The sequence below is a fragment of the Anomaloglossus baeobatrachus genome, chromosome 2, assembly GCF_048569485.1.
Source record: "Anomaloglossus baeobatrachus isolate aAnoBae1 chromosome 2, aAnoBae1.hap1, whole genome shotgun sequence".
Classification (NCBI taxonomy): Eukaryota; Metazoa; Chordata; class Amphibia; order Anura; family Aromobatidae; genus Anomaloglossus; species Anomaloglossus baeobatrachus.
In genome coordinates this window covers 745,418,320-745,441,087 of record NC_134354.1, presented here as the reverse complement: position 1 = coordinate 745,441,087, position 22,768 = coordinate 745,418,320, and the positions used below count along the sequence as shown (strand labels likewise).

At 44.2% G+C, this 22,768-nt stretch overlaps 1 protein-coding gene across 1 annotated transcript; it reads right to left on the bottom strand.

Annotated features, from left to right (window-relative positions):
* Positions 1 to 12,891: 12,891 nt before the first annotated feature.
* Positions 12,892 to 22,530, bottom strand: LOC142290003 (uncharacterized). The gene is made up of 10 exons (XM_075333954.1): positions 22,397 to 22,530; positions 18,502 to 18,718; positions 17,288 to 17,349; positions 16,801 to 16,929; positions 16,368 to 16,499; positions 15,912 to 16,043; positions 15,456 to 15,587; positions 15,013 to 15,135; positions 14,368 to 14,491; positions 12,892 to 13,231 (listed from the first exon to the last, which is right to left on the bottom strand). The coding sequence occupies exons 1-9, from the start codon at positions 22,527 to 22,529 to the stop codon at positions 14,370 to 14,372; spliced, it is 1,182 nt and encodes a 393-aa protein (XP_075190069.1). The 5' UTR covers position 22,530; the 3' UTR covers positions 12,892 to 13,231; positions 14,368 to 14,369.
* Between the last annotated feature and the right edge of the window lie 238 nt (positions 22,531 to 22,768).

The window sequence follows — 22,768 nt, the reverse complement described above, 5'->3', positions numbered from 1 at the left end:
CTTCTTGGCCTGTCGCCATACTGACCGTGCCAACCTTAGGATAGGCAACAGCTTCGGAAGACCTGATTCCGACTCTAAAAAGCCCAACAGACAGTCTGCCCCTACCGCACGTGCCAAATGATCCTCCGAGTTAGGCAACTGACAGTCCGGCATCCATGAACCCAGCATCTTGAGTTGTCCCGCCAGGTAGTATAAAAAGAACTCCGGCAAGGCCATCCCTCCTAGTGATTTAGACCTCTGTAGGATAGACATCCGGAGTTTGGGCCTAGCTTTCCCTCAAATAAAGGATGAGGTACGTGAATTATGTGTTGAAAAGAAGGATCTGGGCACCAACACCGCGCTGTGCTGCAAAGCATAGCTAAGTTTAGGGAGCAATATTTTTTTTTTTCCAAAACGTTTTTTATTGATTTTTCAAATTTGTAAAAACATAACAAGTATCATTGCAAAAGAAGAACATTCGTCTGACAAAATGTGACATAGAGGTGGGTGATACCCCAATTTGGAGTTCCATGTTGCTGTTCGATTTAAGATAGTATACAGTAACATTAAACCAAAACAGAGGTAATGAAATATAATATAACATATGCAATACAATTCGTTAAATCTCTGTGTCGTCCCTGAATGATTTCAATTTTGCTAGCGTGTCTTGGTATTCCCAACCGTCTCGTCTCCCCCTCCCGCCAGAGCCCCCTCCTAGGTGATTCTCAGTTTACCCAGGCTGTCCTGGATATCGCTCAGGATATACCACTCCGAGTGAACAAAAGGTGCCATCAGGTTAATTATTTCTCCCTGTGTGAATTGGCTTTCAATAAAATGTCTCCATCTCACAAAAAACTTGGCTGTCAACCCATCTTTATCCCTCTCCGCTTCTAGTTTTTCCCACTTCAGAAGGTTGTGTAGTTCGCCCACAACCTCCTTTATGGATGGGCCCTCCCTTTGAATCCAGTGTTTTAAGATGCAACACTTAGCTATCATGGCTATGTCATGCGTTATTGCGTATTTCCTCTTTTCCTGCGTGCTCGGTCCTCCTCCTACTCCTCCCTCAAAGGAGTGGAAAATCCACACCATTAAGTCTAGTTTGCTGAAAATTCCCCATGTTGACTGGGCAAATAGTCTGACTTGGTTCCAGAACCTAGCGATTGTCTCACATTCCCATAGCCCATGCAGCATATCCGTTTTTTCTTTTTGACACTTAGGACACCACCTATCCCTACCTGGTATGTTGAAACCTATAATGGCCCTATGTAGAATTCTGAATTGAGTGTCTCTCCATCTCTCATTGGTAATATGTTTCCGCACTTGTACCCATCCTCTCAGTATATCATCCACCACTTCTTCCCTTCCCAATTGTTTCCCCCACGCTTTTAAAGTCCGACTATCCTCCCGTGAGATAATGAGATAAGCACCCCCCTTAGCGATCGATAAATTTTAGAGACATTTATACTTGTTACATCACATTCCAGTAACTCATCAATCGAACTTCTGTTCAGCTCTCTTCCAACCACACCCAGGTCTCCTATTATTCCATGTTTCAATTGTTCATACTGGATGACATGTGAGCTATTAAGGTTGTACTTATCCAACACTTCCCGACCTGTCATCCACCTCCTGTCCTCCACATTCATAACATCTATCATTCTCCTGACTCCCCTCTCTTTCCATCTAGTAAATAGCTTGTTTTCTCGTCCCAGGGGAAAATTTGGGAATGCCCAGGGGTTCAAGTACTTGGACACTTTCCATGAGAGCCCCAGTTTTTTCCTTACCGACTTCCATGTTAGCATGGTGTCTCGGAATATAATTGAGTTCCTTATGTGCCCTTCAACCCTGGATAGTGGGGAGTGCAGAATGGACGTCAGATCCCACGGTGACGCATATTTAGTTTCCATCGCATGATCTGAGTGCCTACTCGTTCCTCTCACCCAATCAATTACATGCCTCATGATACATACAAGATTATACCCTTGGACATCTGGAAAGTTTAGACCTCCCTCCTCTGCTGACTTCATCAGCGTACGCAGCTTTATTCTGGGTTTCCTTCCCCTCCACAGAAATTCTGTATACGCGGAGTTGAGCTTATTCACATCCTTTAGTTTTAGCAATAGCGGGATTGTCTGGAAGGGATACAGCAGCCTAGGAAAGCTCATCATTTTTATCAGGTGACATCTTGCCAGTAATGGAAGTGGCAGACCTTTCCATCCCTTTAATTGAACTATAATTTTCCTGATTAGCGGTCCATAATTCAAGTTATAGATTGTTTCCACCGATCTTCCTATATGCACTCCCAGGTATTTAATTGAAGATTGTGCTATAGGAATTCCACATAGACAGCCATCCCTTATTTGTCCCCCCATTGTCCCATGATGCCCCTTTAGGAACATGATCTCGCATTTTTTTTTGTTCAGTTTGAAACCGGAGAATGAGCCAAATTTTTCAATCAAGGCAAGAGTCTGTGGCAAATCCGCACCGGGGTCCCCCATATAAAGTATGATGTCATCAGCAAAAAGCGCTGTCTTTACTTCTGAACCCCTTATCTTGATTCCTTTAAAGCTATTTTGTCCCTGTAGTATTCTTGACAACGGCTCGATTGCCAGTTTGAATAAAAGAGGAGATAATGGGCAGCCCTGTCTTGTTCCCTTCATCAAAGGGAACACGTCTGATAGAAAGCCCGGAGTGTGTACCCTAGCTCCCGAGTTGGCATAAAGGTTTCTAATGTAAAGTCTCATCTTGCCTACAATCCCTATGGCCTCCATTACCCTGTCTAACCACCCCCAATTTACATTATCAAACGCTTTTTCTGCGTCAAGTGTAACTAGGGCAGGTCTAGCCCCTCCCTCAGTGAGACCCAGTCTAACCGCGTCTACCACTAGAATTGTCTTTCGGATATTGGTAACGGCATTTCTCCCCTTAATAAACCCCACCTGGTGATTCGTAATGATCCTAGGTAAGATCTCGGCCAGTCTATTAGCCATGATCTTGGACATAATTTTTAAATCCTGATTTATGAGCGATATAGGTCTATAACTAGAGGGATCATCCAGGTCCTTGGTTCCCTTGGGGAGTAATTTAATATATGCTATGTTGGAATTTTTGGGTATTTCCGCCCCTCCCAGGAAAGCATTAAAGACTGAGGTTAGATCCGGCGAGATCAGATCCTTCAGAGCCTTATAGAATTCACTATTGAAACCGTCAGGTCCCGGTGCCTTGTTGGTGTTAAGCTCCCCAATTGTTCTCGTCACCTCCTCTACTGTGATATCTGCGTTTAAGGCACTCAAATCTTCCTCCGTCAAGCTAGGCATTTGGGCTTGTCTTAGCCACTCTGCCTCATCAGTCATGTCGTTATTCCCTGACCCATATAGTTTTCTATAGTAATCTCCCAACAGTTTATTAATGTCCTTAGGATCCGTAGTCACCTCTCCCCCCTTTGTTTTCAGTTTAGAGATCACTGTCATCTTTCTGCTGCCCCTTGCCAGATTGGCCAACATCCTTCCCGCCTTGTTGCCAAACCTATGTAAGTCAACCTCCTTGTGCGACCAGAATAGTTGTTCCTTTTTTTTGGCCCATTCGTCAAATCCCTCTTTTGCCTCCAGCCATCTGCCTTTTGTCATGGGAGATCTATTTGTCACATAATTTGTATATGCTACCCGTACTGCTTCACTATGGAAATTATAATTCTCATTGGTTTTCCGTTTGATCATGGCTGCGTACCCCACCAGACGGCCCCTTAGGACCGCTTTTGCCGTTTCCCAAAATATCACTGGGGACTCTCTATGTTCCTTATTGTCCTCTGCGAATTCTCCCCACCACTCCTGTAGCACCTTATGGAAATTATCTTGCCTGAGAAGGAACGATGGGAATCTCCATATGATATCTGTACCTCTCCTGAATTTCTCTCTAATGCCCAATCTCACCGGACTATGATCAGAGATCACCATATTCTCTATCACACAATCTTGCGTTCCACTCAGTAAGTCTTGCGAGATCCAGAACTGATCAATACGTGACCAGCTATCATGAGGGTGAGAGAAGTGTGTATACTCTCTGTCATGTGGGTGAGTTAGTCTCCAGATGTCTTTCAGTCCTACGTCTTCTAATGTTACATCCCTATTGTCTAAACTCCTGCCCACATTAGCTGTCCCCTCCTCGCCCCTCCTCCTATCTTCAGCTGAGTCTGGGACGGTGTTAAAATCGCCTCCCACTATAATGTTAGCCTCCCCATCTGCTAATATGGTGGCCTTTATGTCATCATGAAATGTGATTTGTTGTGAATTTGGGCCATAGACATTATAAATACTGAGTTTACCCGCTGGACTAACGATTGTTAAGTGCTGCCACCTTCCATGGTCGTCTGCCTCATGTGCCACTACCTCATGACTGAATTGTTTATTTATTAGGATCATAGTGCCCGCTTTTCTACCTTGTGCCGCTGCCCCGTAAACGGTGCCCACCCAATGTTTCTTCATGCGGAAAAAGTCCTCCCCCCCCAAGTGGGTTTCCTGTAATAAGGCAATGTCTGTCTTTAGTCTTTTCAGATGTCTCAATATCATTGCTCGTTTGTTAGGTGATCTCAGCCCTTTAACATTCCACGTAGTTATCTGTATCATGTTTACCTGTGTATTCTGCTTTTACTACTCCCTCCCCTATGGGCCCCTGCATCAAGGAAGACGAGATGTTCGACACTAGAATCACAGTTGGTACCACAAAATCGACACTCCCTTTCCCCACCTTGCAAATATAACAAATACAACAAAAAGCATGTAACTGTAAAACATATTTTCCCTTCCGAGAAATCCACGGCGCTTCCCGCCACGTTGGTGAGCTCCCCTATTCCTAGCCAAAATATGTAGCTCCCTAATCACCCCCCAAAAAATATATGTTCTATCCCCGGACTAACTTGAATAAGCCTTTGAAAATTATGCAAAAATTAGCACAGTATGTCAAAACCTCAGCAAGATTCTCCAGTCCTACTTATCTCTGACTCCAGGTAGCCATCAGTCCGCCCAGAACAGGCCCACTTCATTTGAATTTGGATGATGTTCCTGGACAAAGGAGAAAAAGAAAAAAAGACCAAGGGGAGAGAAGATGGAGAAAGAAAGAAGAAGAACAAAAAAAAAAAAAAAAAGAGAGGGGGGGGAAGAGGACCCAGACTTTGGGATGTTTTCCTCTCTTTTCTCCCTTCCCCCTCCTCCTCTCACCTCCCCAACCCTCTCTCCGTAATGCATCCTCCTCAACGCCTCTCCCTGTTTGGGAAGAGAAAAAAAAAAACAGGCAAAAAAAGGAAAAACAATGAGCGAGTTCCAGTTCAGGTATCATGGTTTCTCTCCAAGGGTTGGTTCCTGTATTCCAGGCGAGAATTATGCTGTCGACCCGGGCTTGGCCTCCTTTCCTCCCTGGTCTCGACTTGCTTTTGTCCCCCAAGACGTCCCACATCTCTTCCTGAGCTTGTGGGGGATCCTCTTCTATTATTCCCTTCTCCACTAGCTCCTTTTTCTTGCCTTTCTGACCTAGTCTTGTTGAGCTCTGCCATGAGAATGTTTTCTGCTTCTTTGTAGTCCTTGTAGTATACAAACGAGCCATTGGGATTTCTAACTTTCAGTGTAGCAGGGTATAATAGCTGGCACTTTACTTTTTTGTTGTACAGAAATGAGCAAATTTTGGTAAATTCTTTTCTCCTTCTGGATACTTCCGCTGAATAATCCCCAAAAATTAGCAGTCTGTTGCCTTGATATTGTAGTGGACGCTTTCGTTCTCTAAAGGCCCTCAATATTTCCTCCTTATGCTTATAATCAAGGTACTTGACAATCACCTGCCTGGCTCTTATCGGGGTATTCTTGTTTGAGTTTTGGCCCTCTCCCTTATTCGCCTCCTGGTGTCTCAGTGGACCCACTCTGTGGGCTCTTTCAACTCTGAATTTCGCCTTTATGCCCATGGCCTGCGGTAGCTCCAACTCGCATATATTATCCAACTGTCCAATCGACACAGACTCTGGCAACCCGACTATACGTAGGTTGTTTCGTCTCGACCTGTTTTCCAAATCGTCCGCTTTATCCTTCAAGTATTCATTAGATTTTGCTAGAGCTGCTATTTGTGCTTGCATAGCCAGTATTGTCTCCTCGGAGTCAGATATTCTCTGCTCTGATTCTGCCAGTCTAGAGGCATGGGCATTTATCTGTTTTTGCATATTAGCTAATGATGTTTGTATGGCTGCCTCAATAGCCACTTTAACCTCTTTTGACAAGTGTGATGTCACTTCTTCAGCCAGTTTTTTATAGTCCACATTAAGCTTTTGTGTGTACTTGTCTTGGCCTGCAGGTGGTGCTGTTTTCTTAGTTCTCTTTGTCTGGACTGGGCCACCACCTCCATCCCCCAATAACTTGCAGGCTTGTGATGTTGGTGTAGTAGGCTGCTTTTTGTTTCCTTTGGAAGGGGTACTATGAATTCTTGCATTTGACTTCCTGTGAGTCTGAGTGGGATTAATCTCCCTGTGCTGTTTGTCAGTTTCATCCTCCAACACTGCTGTGTCTCTGAGCTGCCCTGCTTTGTCTGCATCCTCTCTCCCCTCTGCCTCCATATCCCCTTCATCCTCCCATTGCGATCCACTGTCATCAGTCCCCTGCATCCACCTCTCTCCTGCTGTGTCCTCCTGTGACTCCTGGCTCATATCTTCCTTATCTCCTGTCTCCTCGCTCATATCTCCCTTATCTCTCCCCTTCCAGCTCTGTGTTTGCTTTTCTGTGTCTCGCACCATGCGTTCAGGCTCCTCCCCCATAAGGCTCGGCGCCATTATCTTATCTTCTCCCCTGTCCATATCAAAGCTTCTCCAGGCTGCCTCACCGCTCCCAGCACTTCTCAGGAGGTACCGTTCCATAGCTGTCTGCTTTAGGTAACCTCCTGTGCTGCTCTCTGTTTGGTGGCTCGTCCGGGGGGGTCTGTTTTTAGTCGGTTTCTGTGAGGGGTGGCAGGAGCTGCTCCTCTAAGCTTCCACCTCAGCCAGGACAGGAACCGGAAGTCTCCAGCAATATCATTTTAATTAAATTTATTTGGCCAGCCACCAAGAGTGGTAACTTTCCCCATAAATTATATTTCAGTTTTACATAATCTAAAAGTGGAAATATATTCATTTTAAGATCCAGTGTGTGGTCCTTCTGGATATGTATGCCTAAGTATTTGAAGCTGGATACAACAGGCAGGAACGACACATCGTCCGTCAGAACCCCTGACCCATGTGGTAACGGCATTAAGGCTGATTTATCCTAATTGATATAGAGGCTGTAGAATTCCCCCAATTTATAGTATCAATGACGACTGGCAAAGTCACACGCGCCTTATCAATGAAGATAACTATATCATCCGCCTATAGGCCTAAAGTGTCCGTATGATTATCAATAGTGATCCCCATGATAGATGAATGAGTGAATCCGAATTGCCAAGGCCTCGATTACTAACGCAAATAGGGCAGGGGACAAAGGGCACCCCTGTCGCGTACCCCGTCCCATGAAAAAGGTGCAGATGTCACGTTATTAACTATGATTCTATCTGTAGGGGATCTATATAGCATGTGAATCCAATTGCTGAACTTAGGGACGAAAGCAAACCTCTGAAGACAAGCTGCCAAGAAAGGCCATTCCACCGAGTCAAATGCCTTAGCTGTGTCCAACAAAGCCAGGCCCACTCGTTATCCGGTACCATCGCACTGTACTGCACTACGGACTGGACCTGTCTAATATTTATAGAGGTATTTTTCCCAGGCATAAAGCCTGTCTGATCTGGGTGTACTATATCCAGTATAACCGAATTTAGCCTGGATGCCAATATTTTGGTAAAGATCTTATAATCAACATTAACTAACGATATGGGTCTATAGGAACCACAATCTAAAGGCTCCTATCCTTCCTTCCTCAAGACAATAATATGCGCCTCATAAAATGAGGTAGGCAACGAGCCACCACTAGAGAAGTGCAAAAAAACATCCAGAAGGACCGTGGTCAAGGCTTCACAGTACTTTCCATAGAATTCCACAGTAAAGCCATCTGGGCCTGGAGCCTTCCCTCTTGCCAACTCTGATATGGCCGTAGTTATCTCTTCTATTGTAATATCTGCGTCCAAGAATTCACGCTGTGCCTGGCTCAATGTGGGGAACTCTAAATCTGCAAGATAGTCTAAGCAGTCCTGGGTTCCATGGATGCTTCTGGATCTGTAGAGTGCTTTATAGAAGGTGCTGAAACATTGTGAAATATCTGCTGGGGACGTGACAATCATTCCGTCAGCTTCTCATATACCCAATACTGTATTGGCAGCATTATGCTGTCTAACCATATATGCTAGCAGGTTACTTGACTGGTTCCCCAACTCAAAATATGACTGTAGAGTGAAAAACAATTTATCTCTGGACTTAGTTTCTGAGAGCTGCACGTACGACCTATAAGAGTGTAACCATGCCATCCTATTTCCCCCTGTCGGGTTAGAGATGTAACTCGCCTCCAGGGTCCTAAGTTGTCCCTCGATTTCCTCGTCTTCCTGTTTAGTCAGTCAATTTATATGTGTTATGGTGGAGGACAAGCACCCTCTGAGATGGGCCTTAAGGGCATCCCAGACCAGATTATCTTGGGGCTTAGGGTGGGCCGCTAAGAACTCCTCCAGTTGAAGCAGGGTTCTATTGCTTTAATCAATTAATTTGAGCCAAAACGGATTTAGTCGCCAAGAAGGTCTATTAATAATCTGGCCAAATTTAAGAGTTAGGGTCACTGGACAATGGTCTGAGATACCCCTTACCCCATGTACCACGGTGTCTACCCAGGGTACCACATTACCCAACCCAAAAATATAATCCAGACGGGACAAGGTGCGTTTCGTGGATGAATAGCAGGTGAACTCCCGCGTATTAGGATGTCGTAGCCTCCAGAGGTCCCCTCCCTCCATGCACTGTGGCAAATTAGTCGAGGTCGCAGGTCACCCCCTCCCATCCAGCCTAAACCTTTCCAATTCTTCGTCGACCACTAAATTGAAGTCCCCCATACATAGGATATACGCGTCTGGGTAATTTAGGGCAAAGCTCAGAGCTTGTTTAAGAACGGAAGTGCGAGCAGGTGGATGGTTATAAATACATAATAAGACATAGTCCCTGGAGTCTATAGATGCAAACACAAATACAGACCTCCCTTCTGGGTCCCTTCTAACAACTTTGGTCTCCCTCCGGACAGATCTATATACCATGAGGGACACACCCTTGGAATAACTGGTGTGAAATGTATTTGCCATTGTACCCATGGTTTCTTCACAAACTTGGCCGTGTCCCTTGTATGGTGAGTTTCCACCAATGTCACCAGCAGCTGAGCCCCACAGCGCCTAGTTTGAGAGAAGACCTTAATCCATTTTTTAGGTGAACTAAGACCCCGGACATTCCAAGTTGTGAAAATTAGTTCTGACCCCATGTTGTACATCTTGCCTGGAAATTATCAGGATCCTCGATATATGTATATGCGCCTTGTACATTGTATGTACTGTATTATTCCTCCCCCAGCATCCAGCGTCCTTTCCAGATCTCTCTCGGTTATATTCTATGCTGCAATAAAACATAGTTAGCACTCCAGTAGCATTATGTTCAACTCTATAAACAATCAGGGTTAATAACCCTATAACTGTCAACCAAAAAACCCAGCAACAAACTCCAGAATTTCTTTACGGAATCCTATTAAGCATCCCAATTTACCACCGGGGATCACAGAGTCACTGATCACAGTGTCCTAGTATAGATGGTGTGGGAGCGCAAGAGCCAGGGCTCCCATTTTATCGTCATCAGTCCCCAGCATATTTCTCTATCCCTGGAGATATATAAAAGTTCCAGATATCTTGAGGGAAATGACAACGAGGAGGAGTCACATTGATTGGGAAGACAAAACAGCCCGCCACTGAGGGCGCAATCTCGGCGCACCCGTTACCCCAACCCGGGGTGGAGCCGGAGCCCGTCCTCTGCCTCTGAGGGAGTGGAGAAGAACAGCGAGGATCCCTCATAGACTATGCAGAGCCGTGCAGGATACAGCATGGAGTACACGATGTTCCTATCTCTGAGCTTCCTTTTCACCTCCATAAAATGAGCTCTTTGTTTCTGGAGGTCTACAGAAAAGTCCAGAAAGATTGAGAGAGTGGCGTTGTTGAATTTCAGTGGGCCCTACTGCCTAGCCAGACTAAGAGCAGTGTGCCGGTCCCTGCAATTGAGAAGTCGTGCCAGGAATGGCCGCAGTGGTGCACCCGGAGGTAAGGGTCTGGTCGGGACCCTATGCGCCCTCTCCACTTCATATGTGGGTGAGAACTCATCTCCAAGATTAGATTTGAGCCACTCCTTCAAGAATCTATCTGGATGTTGCCCCTCAGATTTTTCGGGCAGTCAAATTATTCTAATGTTGTTTTGGCGCATGCGGTTCTCTAAGTCATCTGCTTTCTGGCGCCACAAATTTATAGATCTAGCCCCCAGCCGCCTTCGTCAGTTGAGTGGTCAGTAGTGTCATGTTATCCTCTAGCTCAGATATCCTTGTCTCGACCTCGGCAGTGCGCGCCTTCAGGGTCTGCAGATCCTGGTGCAACAGACCAACTTCTGAATATACCTCCTTTATCTTCCCCATAAGAGAAGTTTTACATGTAGATATCGCCTGTAGTAGTTGTTCATAAACTTGCCTTAAGGTGAAATCATTATGCATTATGAAGCAGTGATGATGACGGCCCCCAATCCAGACCCCTTTATCAGATGTGACAAGTAGTGAATAGCCGGTCTGCTTTTCAGAGGGGTGATGGGGAGAGGAGACTACTTAGAAGTGCAGGACTCCTGAACAGCCTTTGTGTCTGGGGAGGAACCGTGGGTCTCGTTTTTCAGGGCACACACCTCAGATCGCCAAGCACAGATGGGGTTAATGTCCCTTCACCGCCGCCGGTCCGTATGAAGCTGCCGCGTGCTGACTGCCAGCCACGCGGCCTGTGTCTGATATGCCCTCCAGTACTCACTGCGCCTCTGATCTTAAGTCCACCCGCTGCCTCCTCGTGGAGCCGCCGACCTCTTCTGCCTGAGCCTCTCACACCTCTCGAGCAAGCCGATCTCCAGTCGCCTGTGTCACGCAGCACAACACATGCTGCAAAGCTGGCAGCGTGTCTGTAAGATGGCCGCCGCGTCTCCCTCTCCAGATCCACTAAGCACCATCGCTGCCGCCAGGAGCCAAGGGAAAGCTCCGGTGGAACCACAGACCTCCAAAATGATGCCCCCCTTCAGATAGGGACAGTTTGCTGGGAAATAGGGACTGATTGCTCGGCGTATATGCAGGATTGTGATCCGGATCGCGGGAGCTCCAACCTGCGTTCGTTCTGCTTGGCTTCATAGCAACGCCCCAATCTACATTTTTATTTACAGTCGCCCACCACATCAGGAAAGACTCTTAAAGGCTGCAGCAATTAGATTTTTTGCGTTGAATTCATTAGGAACCTGTCTTGGAACTCCTGTGTCATCAATATAAATCCATAGGTCAAAGGTTCCACAAGGCAGTGTGTCGCGCCAGCCGCAGTGATCGATCACGTTTTCCAATGTGACCACGCACGGTGACCTCTAATGTAGCAGAGCCGGGATCATTAGGGGACGTCGTGGTGTGAATTATATTGGACCTGCAGGGGTGTTTTGGGGGGGTTAATAATTTGGAAAAATAGGGTGTTTCTGTTTTGTTTTTGTTTTTTTAAATAAATAATTTTTCTTTGTTTTTTGTGTTCATTTTTTTTACTTACACAATTAGTAATGGGGGGGTCTCATAGACCCAATTACTAACCTCAGACTTGATGACAGATGTGATTTTTTGACAAATCATAGCTGTCATTAACCCTTTATAGTACCACGATTGCCACCACTTCAGGGCAATTGGGATGAGCCAGGTAGGAGCCAGGATTGGCGCATATAATGTATACACCAATTCTGGGGTAGCTGCAAGCTGCTATTTTTGAGCTGGAGAGGGTCCAATAACCTTGGGCCTCCCCAGTCTGAGAATTCCAGCACCCAGCTGTCTGCTTTATCTTGGCTGTTTTTTTTTGTTTTTTTTTATTATTATTTATTTAAATAATTTAAAATAAGCTGCATGGGGTCCCTCATATTTTGATACACAGCCAAGATAATGCACACAGCTGGGGGGTTGCAGCATCCAGCAGGTATCAAAATACGGGGGACCCTACACCATTTTTTCCAATTATTTGTTTTTGCACTCCACTTCGGGGACCCAGACAACTAGTGTGAGGGCAACCAATCACAGAAGCCAGCATGCAGGCAGACAGTCTGACTACAACCAATTACAGATGATGTCACAGAGGGTGGATGGGGGAAGCAGTGAATATGCATGAGATTTAATGAGCAGACCTGTAAGCAGTGTGACAGTTGCGCGGAGACTTGGTAAATATAATTGTCTTGCTTAAATCATCATATTGCTTCCTTTTTTTTATTCTTATCCAGGTGGCTGAAACCGAACAATGACACGGACTTCCGTGAGAAGCCCATGTTCGGGGTCCTTGCATTGACACTAGATGTCCTGTACAAAACCCAAACTTCGTTAGTGATGGGCGAACTCGAACTGTAAACACATCAACATTGTGTACTTTACTCTCTACGTGGACTGAGGTCTCCAGGGGTGGGGTGTACAAGTACAGTAGCCTCTTATAACCCCACAGAGATTTTACAGAAATTAGCGGTGGATGCTACAGAGTGAAAAGCGTAAATTTGCCATTTTAGTGCCCAATACATTGCACCAATTTTGTTCTTCTAATAAATCACAAGAAACCACAGACACAAACACTAAGTAAACGGTATAAGGCACAATAATAATAATATTTATTCAGCGCTACTAATTCTACAGCGCTATATAATTTAGAGTCCCTATCAGTATGTCTTTGGAGTGTGGGAGGAAACCGGAGTACCCGGAGGAAACCCACGCAAACACGGGGAGAACATACAGACTCCTTGCAGATGTTGTCCTTGGTGGGATTTGGACCCCAGCCCTGCAAGACTGCAGTGCTAACCACTGAGCCACCGTGCTGCCCAAGGCATGATTGGAAAACTATTCAATTATTCCAATCTAGGCCAATAAATGGGATATCAATATACACAGTATGACTATGTACAGAATATGGATATGGGATATGGAAGCCGGCCATAATGGTGAAAAATCTTCCAGTGATGAAAGCCTCGATGACCGGGCGATGAACTGATGTTTTCAGCCTTATAGGAAGAAGAAAAAAAAAACAAATTAATAAAAACTGGTCACATGATGTTTATGTGATAGAGAGGGACAGATAGAAGAGTGTAAACATGTAAAACCTCCCCATGTACCTCCGTATAGCGTCATAGGCATCGGAAGGTGCAGTATCGGCCCATAGCAGTCTATGGACAACATTTTATGGATTTCTATAACATACACTGGAGCTGAGCAAAAACATTCCCAGAAAACTGGTTTAGCGGCCACATGTGTGGTCCATTGCCACCCGATCAGAGCCCCATGAAATTCCTCCCACTTCTTGGCATCCCCGCTGCATTGTTTTAATAGAAGGCCTGAGAGAAAGTCATCTTTACTGGCAGGAAGGAGGAGGTTTGCTCAGCAAGTTTATCAAAAATCAAAAACATTCATTACTATAATTGAGAAAAAAGGAACGTTTTGGTTATTTTATGCCGTCGTCTTCATTTAATGTTCCTTCTTTCCTAATAGAACATGACGTAGTTATTAGAAAGCTAAATACCAGTATTGTCACAAGAGATGAACAAGCATATTTACAGAACCCTGGTCAAGTACAACATGGTAATAGTTTCTGGCTGCCGGACCACGACCCTATGAACCTGCCCTACCTACCAGAATCCTGGCTGCTCTCTGGATTAGTGGACCTGGCACAATATCATCATTGCTGAACAATGAAGGCAAGACATGGTGCCCGTCATCTAATGAAAAGGGGCGCTAGGAGCAGGTTCACAGGGCTATGGTGGGGGCCACAGATTACCAACATGGTTACTGACTCTTTTTGATCATCTCTAATCCTCACAGACCTACTACTCCACTGCCTTATAATCCCACCCCTGAGGAGACACTACAGGATAGGGTTACACGCAGTATGGACACTAAATTGGTAGCAAATAACATAGGGGTTAATTAAACAGGGAGAGAGGGTGAGAGTAAAAGAGAGAAGAGAAAGAAATCCCAAATTTTACTACTGTAAGAAGGATAAGTAATGTGTGGTCTATGAATACATTATTACACTTTGCCTCCCCCGGCCCTACATCTCTCTCACTATTGAGGCAACTGCCCCTGATTAGAATAGGTTGGGATGGATTGGGAATATCATGAAAGAAGAACCTGGAGAACTTACTGTCATTCGTGGCTGGGATGGTAAAATCCACAAAAGCAGGTCTTGGTCCCTTTGTGGATTCCTTCTTTTACAGCCCAGCGTAGATGCATTTCATTCGTTGCATGATCTTGTTTGCTTTTGTGTTCTGCAAAAAAAACAGAGAAGAATGTATCAGGGCCTGACTTCTCTTTTACTTAGTTGACCTGGCACCATGCCATTGTTGCTGAACAAGGAAGGCAAGGCATTGTGCCAGGCTAACACAGGGAGTGGTGCGGTGGCCAAATAATAACCGACATGGCCACTAAATCTTTTTAATCATCTCTAATCCTCACAGATCACCTACTCCACCGCCTTATTATGCCACCCCTGAGGAGACACTACAGGATGGGGTGTGATGTAGTGTGGCCACTAAAGCAGAGACAAATAACATAGGGGTTCATTAAATAGGGAGCGAGGGAGTGAGGGAAAGAGAGGAGAGGAGAGGAAGAGATCCTAGACTTTCCTACTGCACGAAGGATAAGTGATGTGTGTTCTGTGAATACATTATTACACTTTGCCGCCACCGGCCCTACATCTCTTTCTCTCTTGAGGCAACTGCCCTTGATTAGAATGGATTGGGGGGTTTTGGTACTTTGAATCTCATAAATAAGAATCTGGAGAACTTACTGTCACTGGAGCTGGTTCGGTAAATACCACTAGAGTAGGTCTTGGTCCATTTGTGGCTTTGTTCTTTTACAGCCAAGGATTGATGTTCTGCATTGGTTGCATCATCTTCTTTGCTCTTGGCTCCTGCAAAAGAAACAGAGGAGAATGTATCAGGGCATTTGTGACTTTTTTTTTTGCCTTTAGAAAATATATGAATATGTTGAATGCTGTTACATGAGCAGAACATTGAATTTTTTGGCTATTTAGGTGTCTGCTATCCAGGTTTACGAAGATGAGTTTTAGCTGTGCACATAAAGATTAGCCCAGCTGTGTGACATAGGGCTTTCGAAAAAGTTGAAAACAGTAAAAATTCCTTCACCAGTTGATGGGGGGAGGTGACAGGATAGAGCGGGAAAAAGTTGTAGACAGAAGTGTTCATGGGGATATAACACTGGAGGACTTACCGTAAGCAGAGAGATCTGCGCTGATATCAATGGAGGTAGATGGACAGGTCACGGTGTCTTCAGCGCTGTCCACATCTCCAACTTGTTTTAATGGCTCCATATTGATAATCATATGGTCTCTGCTGGTATCCTCTGAAAAAGAAACATAGGGCACATTGTATCAGGGCATTTTAGACAAGTATTTTTTAGCCTTTAGAAATGTATATAAATATGATGCATGAGGCACTTGAGCAAACGAGTAAATTTTGGCTATTTTTCTTTTACTTTTAGAAACAGGTTGGAAAAAGTAACTGTTTTACCTCTGCAAATAAGCCAAATTTATAGACAGAAACGTTTTTAAAAAAAGAGTTAGAAAAAGTGACAATTCGAAAACACCAGTATTGCCGTGATAGGACTACAGGAAAGAGGAGAAAAAGACAGAAATGTACATGGGGTATAAAATACTGGGGTACTTACTGTCAGCAGAGAGATATGCGCTGATATCAATGGTGGCAGGCGGACAGGTCGCGGTGTCTTCAGCGCTGTCTACGTCTCCAGCCGGTTCTGATGGCTCCATCTTGATAACAGGATGGTCTTTACTGGTATCCTCTGTAACAGAAACATAGATGTATAAGGGCATTTTAGACAATTTTTTTTAGCCTTTAGAAAGATATATATATAAATATATTCCATGCTATACTTGAGCAAACGTGTACATTTTGGCTATTTTTCTGGCCCTATCCACTTTTAGAAACAGGTTGCAAAAAGTGGCTGTTTTACCTCTGCAAATAAGCCACATTTATAGACAGAAACCTTTTTAAAAAGTTTGAAAAAGGGAAAATTCTAAAACACCAGAATTGTTGTGATAGGACTACAGGAAAGAGGAGAGAAAGATAACAGTGTATATGGGATATAAAATACGGGAGGACTTACCATCAGCAAAGAGATCTGCGCTGATATCAATGGTGGCAGACGGACAGGTCGCGGTGTCTTCACCGCTGTCTACGTCTCCAGCCGGTTCTAGAGGCTCCATATCAATAACAATAGGGTCTCTTCTGGTATCTTCTGTAACATAAACATAGAAGAGATTGTATCAGGACATTTAACATTTTTTACTCTTTATAAATATGTATATAAATATTTTTGAGTTTTAACGATTTAGTCGCCCTATCCAGTAATAGAAAGAGGATGGAAACAATAGCTGGATTACCCGTGCAAATAAGTTTTAAGCCAAATTTATCAACTAGAAGTTTTTAAAAAGTTGGAAAAAGTGAAAATTCCAAAACACCAGTATTGTTGTGATAGGACTACAGGAAAGAGGAGAGAAAGAGAAGTGTGCGTGGGGATAAAAGACTGGAGGACTTACTGTCAGTACTTAGATCTGTGTTGATATCAATAGCGGCAGGCGGACAGGTCGCGGGGTCTTCAGCGATGTCTACGTCTCCAGCCGGTTCTAGGGGCTCCATATTGATAACAACATGGCTCCTGCAGTAATCTTTTTTAACAGAAACAAAGGACAGAACATTAGACAAACGGGAGGAGATTTATCAAAACCGGTGCAAAGAAAGAGTGGGAGGAATTTCTAATAATAACCAATCAGATTCCTCCTCTCATTTCCCAGTGACTCTATGAAGTCTCTAAGCCTAATCCTGATTGGTTGCTTGTCTGCTCCACTTTTTCTTTCCTCCGGTCTCAGATCACCTCCACAGTGTGTAATAGAAGTGAATGGAGGCTGCTCAGCCGTCCTCTACACATTGTATTGTTTTATGGCGGCTTCTTATACAATTTAATACATTTTTTGCCAACAGTGAAAAGTGTTTTATAGAATATGTAGTTTTTTCTCTTATACTTACCACATTTTCTGACTGTTCTCTGATCTTCATTGGTGTCCGGATCAGATTGTGTCTTAGACTTTCTAGATTATTGTAAAGAGAGAATAATATTTCAGATTAATATATAAAAATAAATGACTTTCCAGTCTCCTGAAGTCTTTATCAGTAACTATAGTTCCAAGAAACGTTTTAGAATAAGTTGTGATTTGTACATGAGGGGGGGGGGCACATTTCTGGCCATTACATGGACTTGTATCGCTGTGTTACATTTCTCTGCAGCTTCATCTATTAATTCGCAGTGTAATCTGGAGGGAGCCGCTGCTATAATTTCTCCCATGTTGTGCACAGCACACAGAGAGGGATTCCTGCTCTTCCCTCCTCACTTTCCCCATAGACTGAAGCAGCAGCAGCACGAAGGACACGATACAAGGAGGACAGCAATACTGAGGCGTGTGGATGTGACTCCAGCTCTGAATCAAAATAAAGGCTTGTTCTTGGCTTTTCTGTGTCTCCCTGGAGGAGTAACCTGACCCCTCACTGTAATGGCAGCTCCTCTTGTCTTGAGGAAACAGAGTTAAGATGGCTTTTTAGAGTGAATGATGAGTTCAGGCGGCAGAGGAAGGGGGAGAAGTGTCTTATAAGTGGAGACAGAAGGCTGGAGTCTCTGATATGTTCTACATTTTCCTACATTCGCCTGTACTATTGATTTATTCATTCGTTGCCAGTACAGTTCTGTTTTAAGAGAGACATCAGGTTTAGGAAAACTACTTTTCTATAGTGAGGTAATAATGAGGGGGCGCCACTTCCCATCCTCAGCTCTTCGCTATATGACAAACAGTAACACAGGGCATCTCTCTCTGGAGGTCCGGTCCTGTATTATACAGACACTGGTGTGAATGGACGCTGTGTAATGATTAATTTCTCCAGTGGTGGCGCTGCAGGGAAGGGGTCAGTTGCTTCCAGGACTCTACAAATACTGGGCGTCCATCCAGACATACTTTTTGCAAATATTGGTTGTCCAAAGTAGAGATCCCCTGTAATCCTACTTTATGGAAAATGACTCTACTACTCTATGGGCAATATGGACTCCCCAAACACCAAGAACCATTATTCTCTATAACAATGCAGAGATAGAAATAGAGCAATGAATGGACTGTGCTGTGATTGCTGTGTAGATGTAGGAACGTACAGTAACTCATCTTTTGATAATACATAAAATCATTATATACACTTACCTGTATCTGATGCAGAAATGGTAAATAAGTATCACCAGGAGGGATAAAATGCCGACAGATGCAGCCACAGGAATCACAATGGTGCTGTATTCAGGGCCTTTCTCATCGAGGCCTTTATAACTGGGTCCTTTAGCATCGAGGTCTTCAACCTCAGCGTTTGTATCAGTGGGTCTCGTATATTGGACGCCTTTTCCTGGGATCTTTGTAATATCAGGTTCTAGATTCAAGGACAGAGAGACAAAATATTTTGTTAGTATCACTTTAGTGTATTAAACTTGTACACTTCTCCTACACTGGTATTCTACAATTACTGGGGTTGGTGTGGCGATAGACACTGATATCTCATTATCAATACTACACTGGGGGGACGTAAAGAATTACCAATTTGGAATCTGCTATATGGCACTATAACGCTGAAGGGCTACAAACTATTATTTGGACACTATTTTCTCCTATGACCTCAGTAAATAAGGGAAACTTGTTGGAAGTATTGGTATGGTTGTATAGGTGATTGCCCCCCATAGACATCAAACCTTTTGTTTAGAGAAATAATGAGAAATCTAGTGTAAAGTCATATGTAAATCAGGCTGATGTGCACTGGGGCGTGTCACTGCACCTGAACTGCTTCTTCCCAGTGCATTCACCCCAGAGCACATCAGCCTGATTTACGTCAGTATATACAGTATATTTGTACACTGGATCTCTATACAATAGAGAACATTTTATACTGGGTGATTATCTCCTATACAGCCACACCACTGCTTCTATCAAAGTTGGGAATTTAAGGAAAACCACAAATGGGGTTTTTCAGGGTCACAGAGACGGAGTTCAAATTGATCTGCGCAGATATAAATGAATCAGACAATGAAACGTGTTTATCGTTTGAGCAGAAGCTCACTTCTGACCCGTGTATTAAAAAAACTTGTGATTATACAATACAACATTCGACTTTGACCTTGAAGCAAGAACAAGGAGTGAACATCCCACATCTCGCACCCCACATCCCAGCTGGTGAGAAAATCATGATTATAAATTCTCTCAGTATATCATGAATACCTCTTTGTTGTTCATTCTGGCTTCAGTATCTCCGTTAATGCCTTACTGTACACACATCTTAGGCTATGCGCGCACGTTGCGTACAGGCCCTGCAGAAATTTCTGCAGCGATTTGAACAGCACACGTGCACTTCAAATTGCTGCAGAAACAAAAGCCGATTTCATGCGCTCTGCATGTAGCCCCTCCCATAGACAGAGCAGGGACTTCATGCAGAGCGCACGAAAGAAGTGACATGTCACTTCTTAGAACGCGCGCTTCGGGCAGCAGCCGAAGCGCTGCGCTCTAATACGCCACGTGCGCACGGCTCTTGCATAATCTCCATAGATTATGCAGGGGACGTAGGACGCATGCAATTACGCAACGTGCGCACATAGACTTAGGGTTACTTTGCACACTACAACATCGCAAGCCGATGCTGCGATGCCGAGCGCGATAGTCCCCGCCCCCGTCGCAGCTGCGATATCTTTGTGATAGCTGCCGTAGCGAATATTATCGCTTTGGCAGCTTCACATGCACTCATCTGTCGTGCGACGTCGCTGTGGCCGGCGAACCGCCTCCTTATTAAGGGGGCTGGTTGTGCGGCGTCACTGCGACGTCACACGGCAGGCGGCCAATAGGAGCGGAGGGCGGAGATAAGCGGGATGTAAACATCTCGCCCATCTCCTTCCTTCCGCATAGCCGCCGGGATCCGCGGTGACGCAGGTAGGAGATGTTTCTCACTCCTGCGACTTCACACACAGCGATGTATGCTGCCGCAGGAGCGAGGAACAACATCGTACCGTCGCGTCAGCGTAATTATGGAATTCGCCGACGCTGCACCGATGATACGATTACGACGTTTTTGCGCTCGTTAATCGTATCATCTAGGATTTACACACTACGATGTCGAGAGCAACGCAGGAAGTGCGTCACCTTCAACATGACCCCTCCGATATCGCACCTGCGATGTTGTAGTGTGCTAAGTACCCCTTAGAATCATATTATGGCGTCTATGCGATTGTCATATAGACACACAGATAATTATGCAACGACATCTATACTTTGATTATTTACATACACAGATCATCTTATTACATCTGGACAAACGGCCTATAGCCCAGGCCTACCCTCACACTTCCATATATAAAACCTCACTGACAAGTTCCCTTTAACTGTATGTTACCTAATAAGAGATAACTTCTGCCAGGAGCGGGAATGTAACCAGAGTTGTCAATTTGATTTTTATTCCTGGATAACATATAAAAAAATCATGGACAGAGAACATTATGTGCTGACAACATTGGAAAACTAAAATAACAAAAATATGTACAATATATTCTGTCACCACCATGAATTACACTGGACTATTACCCTCCTGAACCCCATGTGTGGGACAAGCAGTGAGCCCACAAATCCTCCCAGAGACGCCACTTTGCATCATATTCATAGAAAATCTGCCGATCTGATCAAATAATCTTACAAGCAAATCTCCAAATAACCATGTAAACCATGAGTACAGATGAGTGCCAAAGTCAGATCACTCTACTGCAAACACAAACTCTATAACATAAATATAAGGACAGGAGGAAAAGGAGTTCATATGTGTTATAGCATAGCTATTATATAAGGCTGAGTGTATGTATGTATGTAAGTATGTCCGCTAAAGGAATTTGCACCGTCGCATGTACAATCACGAAATTTTGCACTGACACTCCATTTGACTCAGGGAACATCATACACTATCTTGTGAGGGGAAATGTTAACCCTGCGCTTTACAGTTATTCACCAAAAACCTGCCTCCATTAAAGTCAATGGAGCTGGGAGCCACAGTGCAGCCAGAACTTCAGAAGAATGCGCAGCTACGCCCTTAAATGGAATGTTGGCTTGTCACAATGCAGCCAAGGAAAGAGACAGACAGAGACCGACAGACAAATATGACATGGAAAGAGACAGGCAGAGACAGACAGGGAAAGAGACATACACAAAGAAATAGACACAGACAAAGAGACAGACTGACAAATACAGACAGGGAAAGAGATAGACAAGGAAAGAGACAGAAAAAGAGATAGAAACAGAGAGACCGTTACTATCCCGGGCTACGCCGGGTGCTACAGCTAGGTTTATATAAATAGGAAAGGTGATAACACACATAAAAGTAACAGCTTAAAAACATGCAGAAGGAACACTAAAACAGGCATGCTACATAATAATAGAGAGACAAGAAAATAGTAGGTACAACATGGAAATCACAGTATATATTGCTAAAAGAGGTGTCCTGTGTACAGTTGGCTCCTAAAGTGGGGGATAGAGATGAATGTATATACAGAGGGACAATTGTCTCCCATAACGGTAATCTCCAAAAGATCTCCCCCTATAGCAAAATGCCAAATGCATAAAGGAATCAGCACACAAAGAAAGTATCCCTAAATAGGGCCATGTACCTACCAGAAAACTGCTGAGGGCATATATAAGCTGCCAAAAATCTGTGTCCTAAGCCAGAAGTGTTCCCTCCAGGTGGGTTGGGGGATCCCTTCTGGTTTAGGACACATATATTTGGAAGCTTATATATGCACTCAGCACTTTTCTGGTAGGTGCATGGCCCTATTTAGGGATACTTTCTTTTTGACAACTCTTTTAGCAATATACACTGTGATTTCCATGTTGTCCCTACAATTTTCTTGCCTCTGTATTATGTAGCATGCCTGTTTTGTGTTTCTTTTGCATGTTTTTAAGCTGTTACTTTTATGTGTTATCACCTTTCTTATATAAATAAAATATGCTATAACACATACAGTATGACCTCCTTTTCCTCCTGTCCTAAAATTCTAATAAAATAATCTGTAGATTCTGATGTTCTTACCTCCAGACATGATGTCTTCCGATCCTGAGTGAAATCTCTTCCGAGTAGGTGCACTATTTACTGTTGCCAGTAGGAAACTGAGAATTATGACTTGCAAAATCCTCATGGTGAGCCTAGAGGTGGGTAGCTTCATGTACAACGACGATCAGCCTCTCTAGACAAAGCTCTCAACTGCCGCGTCGTTCCATATAACCACAGAGGCAATTATGACATCATAGAGACATTAGAACAAGATGACATCACAGATGTGGTCTAAGACCGGGAGAACAGATGGAATGCAGTGACATCACTGATCATGTGATCTCCCTCTGGCCTTGTCAGCCATATTTACATGGAACATCATCAGTGACTTAGACACGTGATTAATGAAAA

Coding starts and splice junctions, on each gene's coding strand:
- LOC142290003 (XM_075333954.1), bottom strand. CDS start 22,529: ATGAAGCTACCCACCTCTAGGCTCACCATGAGGATTTTGCAAGTCATA. Junction 16,930..17,287: donor GAGAACAGTCAGAAAATGTG/GTAAGTATAAGA, acceptor CTGTTAAAAAAG/ATTACTGCAGGAGCCATGTT. Junction 16,044..16,367: donor CGCAGATCTCTTTGCTGATG/GTAAGTCCTCCC, acceptor TTTCTGTTACAG/AGGATACCAGTAAAGACCAT.